General features: G+C 42.4%; 1 protein-coding gene across 3 annotated transcripts in view; it reads right to left on the bottom strand.

The window, feature by feature from the left end:
* Window positions 1-483: 483 nt before the first annotated feature.
* Window positions 484-6,044, bottom strand: part of FAM131B (family with sequence similarity 131 member B) — a 27,148-nt gene continuing 21,587 nt past the window's right edge. For 2 of the 3 annotated variants that reach the window (XM_025200772.1, XM_025200771.1), the window contains one exon: window positions 4,236-6,044. This exon is cut by the window's right edge and continues 423 nt beyond it. In XM_025200772.1, the coding sequence (XP_025056557.1) occupies window positions 5,875-6,044 (170 nt within the window). In that variant the 3' untranslated portion in view covers window positions 4,236-5,874. Of the gene's footprint in view, window positions 3,562-4,235 lie in introns of those variants that run through there. The other variant, XM_025200770.1, reaches the window with a different exon arrangement.

Genomic DNA, 6,044 nt, shown 5'->3' with positions numbered 1-6,044 from the left:
GCTGTGCCGCAACGCAGCGCGCGCCCCCCCCCCCCCCCCCGCCCCCTCCAGCTCGGTGACTGGTGCCTCCTGGGTCTGGGGGGGCACCCAGGGTCCCCCCTGTGGCCAATCGTTGAGCTGGGCAGTCATGGGGGGCCCCCCTAGCATGCTCCCTGGCAGACCCAGAAGTGGATCAGAAATACTTCCGGTCCACTTCTGGGTTTGCCACCGAGCATGTGGATGGCGCCCCCACGCTCCTGTGGGACGCTCCATCCATCCCAGCATTGCAGCATTCAGGAGCCACACCTGGTGCCTCGAGATATGTGGAAAAAACATTTAATGTTGTGGCTATGTCTGAATCGCTGATTCTCCGAATCAGCATTGGATCTTCATATTCAGATTTGGCCAAATCAAATCCGGGACAGTGATCCGAATCAACAAATTGAATCACTGTCCCTGATTCGGGCCAAATCCGAATCCAAATCCAAATCAAATAGGGCCCGCTTTGCACACCTCTAATGTTCATTAATGTGCTGTAGTTACTGTACATTAAGTTTAGTACTTGGTTAACTAAGTACTAAATCAACATGCAGTAACTCGCGCTACTCTGCAGCGCACGGTTATTTAGTGATGCTTATTGCACAGTAGGCTAACACTACTGCACAGTAGTGTATTAGCACAGTTTTTGCCCAGCATAGTACTGCACAGTTAGTGTCTTGTGTAGATGTGCCCAGTTTGCTCTTCTCCAGACTAAACACTCCTGATTTATTTCCAGTCTTTCCTCAATGGTCTTCTTTCCTAGAACTCTAATATTTTTCTTGGTCTCCTCTGGACACTTCCCCATTTATTCACATCTTTTTTGAAGAATGGGGCCCCAAATGGGACAGTGCTCCAGGTGAGGCCTCACCTGTACCAAATAGCTTGGAATGACCACTTCTCTTGATTTGCAAGTGGCAGTCCTATTAATATAAGTCAGTATGCTACTTGCCTTTCTTGCAACAAGAGCACACTGTTGGCTCATATTCAGCTTATGGTACGCTGTAACCCCCAGATCCTTTTCTGTAGTGCTGCAGTCTAGCTAGTTATTCCCTAGTGTGTATTTGTACATGTAGCTGTTCTAAGTCCTAATTTTTAGCTGGAATTCACCAATTTATTTGAAAACTTAAAGGCTGTCAAGAGGAAAGATTTGTAATTAATACAACCAAAGAGAAGATTAAGTCCAATAACCAAGAAGTACTAAGATGTATAGGCCCTTTTGTAAACCCGTCAGCCAATTCCTCATACCTAAGACCTATGGTTGCCCCTATTGTTGCATGTATCCAAGGGTATTTTGAAATAAAATGACCCACCCATTTCCCTCCTTGCTGACTTTGGACCAAACTCAGAACTGTGCCTCAAGACTGAAAGATCCCATATTCATTTATTTGATTCCCCTGCCCTAGCTACTTCCCATACTGTAGTGATGTACTGAAAGTGCTGCCTTGGGGGTGAGGACTCTGACCCATTTACCCTCCATTAGCCAGGTTCTACCCTGCCTCGTATTCCTGACTCTCCACGACCAACCTAAAGCTTCCAGGTTTAAATGAAGAAATATGAACTAGTCAGAGGGTGGCAGCAGATGGTTAAAGAACAAAAAAAGAATGATCTGATAACAGTCTGCAAGCTCTTTCAAGTACAGCCACTCATTTAAAGGGACATTCTGCATTCAACACAAAAGTAAAAGCAGCACGGCTCTTGCTGAAGACAAATGGCTAAATCCCATCAGTGTTAGGCTCATAAATGGAATTCTTGTGCAAGGCCAAGATTCTATAGTGACAAGAGATCTTTCATTCTTTGTTTTTTGTGTGCCTAATTTAAGACATTTTTAAAAGACCCGATTGTCAGAGAGTCCTAAGAACTAACTCTCTGAAATCAGGTCCCTGGAAAGTGAGATGAACTGGGTCTTCAGAAGCTGAGGAACTCAAAATCATGAGTTAGTTTTTAAAATCTTAGCCAAGGGAGAAGATCCAATGATGACTATACAAAGGGAGTGGGTATGTGGCATAAAAGGACACTTTGTATAGTCACTTTTTTTAAAGTAACCATATTTTAAAATGAGACTCAAACTGACCTATCAGTTTGACTTCAGATATCCATTCAGATGTTGCTTAGGAAATGGTAGGTGAAGATACTGTAGGAACCATGTCCAGTAAACTTTCAGGCAAAAGAAGAGGCACATGCATTTCTCCTTTGATGGCAGGGAAACAATAGGATTTTTTTTTTACAAAAGAGGCAAGACCGTTATTTACAAAAAAGCAAGACCTTCATGGAAAAGTCATAGAATTTAATAAGCTTGAAACTAACAGATCTATATAGGAATTACTCTTAAAACTTGTAGGTCTTAATAAAGAATAACAGCTTGTCTACATGCTTTTCAAAACCAGGACATTAAATTCTACAGCAGGGTTATAATTTTCTATTCAATATACAGGTTAGAAATCCCTGTAGAAAGATTTTCACTTGCAATTAAATTCTGAAGATTTTTTCCATAAGGTCAAATTTTCGTTTTCAATCTTTGTTTTCAACATCATATGCATCTCTCTGTTATCATCCCCAGTTGGGCAAAATGTACATTTCACATCTTGCCTATATTAAAAAAAATAGACCTGCATAAGATAACCCACTTGCCCCAGTCCTGTGAATGACCACAGGGGAGCGAGGTACATTTAATGATACACTGAAATATAGTGTATCTAGGTGGGTCCCGGACAGACATGCAGGGGCAAAATTATATGAAGAAAATAAGTAGTAGGCTACCTGAAACTTCACCCCCAAAGATATACTCCAAATCTTTTTTTGTTTCCCTGAAGGCTCAGAAAAAGGTGGGTTAAATTTTACTTGTTTGTTGTATGTTGAGGTGTCCTCTACACTCCCTCAGTTTCCCAGTCTGGCTAGTGAGATTTCACCATCCCATCAAGCAGCAAAGGCCCAAAGCAGTTCAGCTGAACTCAGGAAAATGAGCCCCCTCCTTGAATTTTGGGAAGTGCTTTATCAAGCTTTCTTAGTCTTCGGAGGTTGGCACCAGAACATGTAAACATATTTAATACATGCTGAAGCCTCACTGCTCAGGAAAGGAGAAGCCTTCCTTGAGGAGAGGCAAGAAAAGCTCCAAAATAAACAGTAGTTACTTAGGTATTTGTCTCATGCCTGCCCATGAGCATTAGGTTTACTTAATAGTTCCCAAATATTCATCCCAAAGACATTTCCATTAGAGGTGCAGTGAAGAAGGAAGACAGTTCTCTTGAAATGGAGCTGGCTGCAGAAGCTCAGAAATTCACGGTGAAGTTGTCTCTTCCTCCATTTATTAGGGGTAATGGTTCAGAAAGGCATGTGGCAGAAATACCACCTGACAGTCTCCATGTCCAATCCTTTAACAGTCCTGAATGTATTATGCTCACTAGTGGCTGCCTCAGCAATCTGTCTCGAGGATAAATACTCAGGCCACCTTTGCCTCTCGGTACATTTACTGGATCCCAAACTTGCATCAGGAGAGGAGCATGCTTCACTCTCCCATGCTTTGAGCAATAATACCAAATCTTCAGCCTGGGGAGAAGGCAGAGAGATGTGTGTCAGCTGAATAGAGTAGAGCAGCCGGAGGAAAAGATCACTCTGGGGTAATGTGGTGATATCCGACCTAGTCTATTTATCCAGGAAGCCTTTAACTTTAGATCCAAACATACTCTTTGTGGACATTTCCTTTCAAGGGTGTGGAATCAGAAAAAATATGCGCCTTAAACTTTGACTATTTTAGTTATAAGATGACATAACCGCTTTGTGGAGAATTGCTGGCTCTGTATAGTAGAACAGATAAGAGAAAGTGTTTGTTCTTTGTAACTCCTCTGCAACTGCTTCGCTCACCGCGGCCTTGAAGATAGCAAAAAGTATGTACAACTCTGATTTGCAGGTGCAAGAAGGAGGTTTGTGAACTAACCTCGCCTCCCCCATTAGTTCCCATCCTGATTACAGCAAAGAAATAATGAAGTAATGTTATAGCCGCTTTTCATGCTAATTTCACTATATGATCACGTGAGTTGTAAGCAACTGTTAAAAAGTATATAAGCCTCCTGATTTTGCTCTTGGGGGGGGACCCCTTCCAAGTGCTTGGGAGATCCATGTCACTTTGGAGTCCCCCCTACAGCTGTAGTTTCTTTTGAATAAAAGCTTCTGCTGACCTGACCCAAAAGTATGCTGCGTGTGTTTCCACGACAAGGGTATAGCAATCACTCATATGCTACCAATATTTCAATAAAGTTTTAACACTTCCTTCCTCCTCTGAGATCCATTCATCCTGTTCAGTCCTCTAGCAAAACTGATTGTTCCACATGATTTTGGTTCCCCATTTATTCTTTAGCAAGGGCCAGAATGAAGACAATGCATTAAATGCCTTTGATACCACTTTCCCTGCATTTTCTCCACAGCAGGAAGTTGAGGAATCTCATGACAATGAAAACCCTCCAGTCAATGAATCATAAACTTTGTTAACAAAAATATAGAACCCGTACAAATGGGGGAAGCCCCCAAACCTAGCCTTTCCCATCTCTGAAAAAGAAATGGGAGATAAGCAAAAAAAGGAACAAGAGCTGAGGAGTATTTACATTGTTAGGGAGAAAAACCCAGAAAATATAAAAAAAAATGAACAGGAGGAAAGGAGAAAATTCCCCTCCCACCTTCTTTTGTCCATCTGCATTTAGTACTGCAGAGGGAATGGCAACACTGGGAATGGTGCCAGGCTTGTGATCAGTGGTGGCCAGTCCATAGGCATGTCCCACTTTGTTAAGAAACATTACTCAGCAATATAAAAATGTAGAAAAAGCAACAACAAAAAGCTCCAATGTAAACTGGAAAACTGTGATACCGTTAATGCTGCTTCTTGACTTGCTGCCTCTTTTTTTCCCCTGTTACTGGGAAAGGAAAGGAGAAAAGGATTCAAGCAGCCGCACCATGATGAACAAGTTTCCAAGCCTTCCAGGAAAGTCAGCTTTATGTTACTGTGTCTGTATAGTAGAAAATGGCATGTGGCCCTCCCTATCCCTTCCTTTGACAACCAGTGGAAATATCCCTCTCTCTGACTTCGAGCCAGAGATTGATGTCAGATGTCTGAGGGAGCAAAAGAAAACTGCTTCAAAGAGAACAAAGCAAAGCTGTTTGGGAATGGGATATCCATATCCACAGAGCTACCCAGTCCATATGAAAGCAGAGCCCTTGGTCACAGAGCTGTGCCATCTGTATCACAGTCTGTATTTATACAGCCTTGAGTCTTGTATCGAGGTACTGTATTTATCCCCATAAAACATTCTTTATATCAGTGCAAAGTTCATAACCATACAGACTTATGCTTCTTTTCTTACATCAGCCATAATCCCTGTATCAGTGCAATCAGTATCTTCAAAACTGTTTTCCGTTTAAGACAGAATCTGTATTCACATATCCCATGTATCAAAGTGGACTGTATCCATAAAACATCATTCTTTTCACCAAGAAAATATCCTATCCATATAGCTATATCCATGTAGTAAGCTACTTTCCATGTTTCAAGAGACACCCAAGTATCAGAACAGTTGGAATCCAGAGCCAAACCACTGGTTCAAAAAGACTTGCAGGTGATGTCACTATCCACTTTCCAAGCACTCCGTGCGCACTATCCAGGGCAATGAGGCTCAGTCTAGTCACAGATGAGGAGAGCTTTAAACCTGTCAATCACATAAAGTTTTCACTCTCATTTCTTTTTTTTTTTTAATTAAATGTCAGAAAGTGTATCTGCTTGGGAATCTGGGGAGCTGGAGAAAGGATTCCCTGCCATTTCAATTCTCCCTCTCCCCTGTCTTAGCAGTAATGGAGACTTGATCCCTGATAGTGTCAATTGTTTGTTTCCCCCTCCTCCTCATCAAAGGACTGCACCCCAGACGAAGTGACATCTGAGACCTTACGGCTGAGTGCAGCATTTTCCAACTCCTCCCTAGGAGAGAGGGACTCTAAGTCCCGGCATACAGCATCATCCTCCTCTGGTGAAGGCTTCTTGTTCAGCA

Source organism: Alligator sinensis, unplaced genomic scaffold (assembly GCF_000455745.1).
Source record: "Alligator sinensis unplaced genomic scaffold, ASM45574v1 scaffold161_1, whole genome shotgun sequence".
NCBI classification, from domain to species: Eukaryota; Metazoa; Chordata; order Crocodylia; family Alligatoridae; genus Alligator; species Alligator sinensis.
The sequence above is the reverse complement of the archived record's forward strand: the minus strand, read 5'-3'. Positions and strand labels throughout refer to the sequence as shown.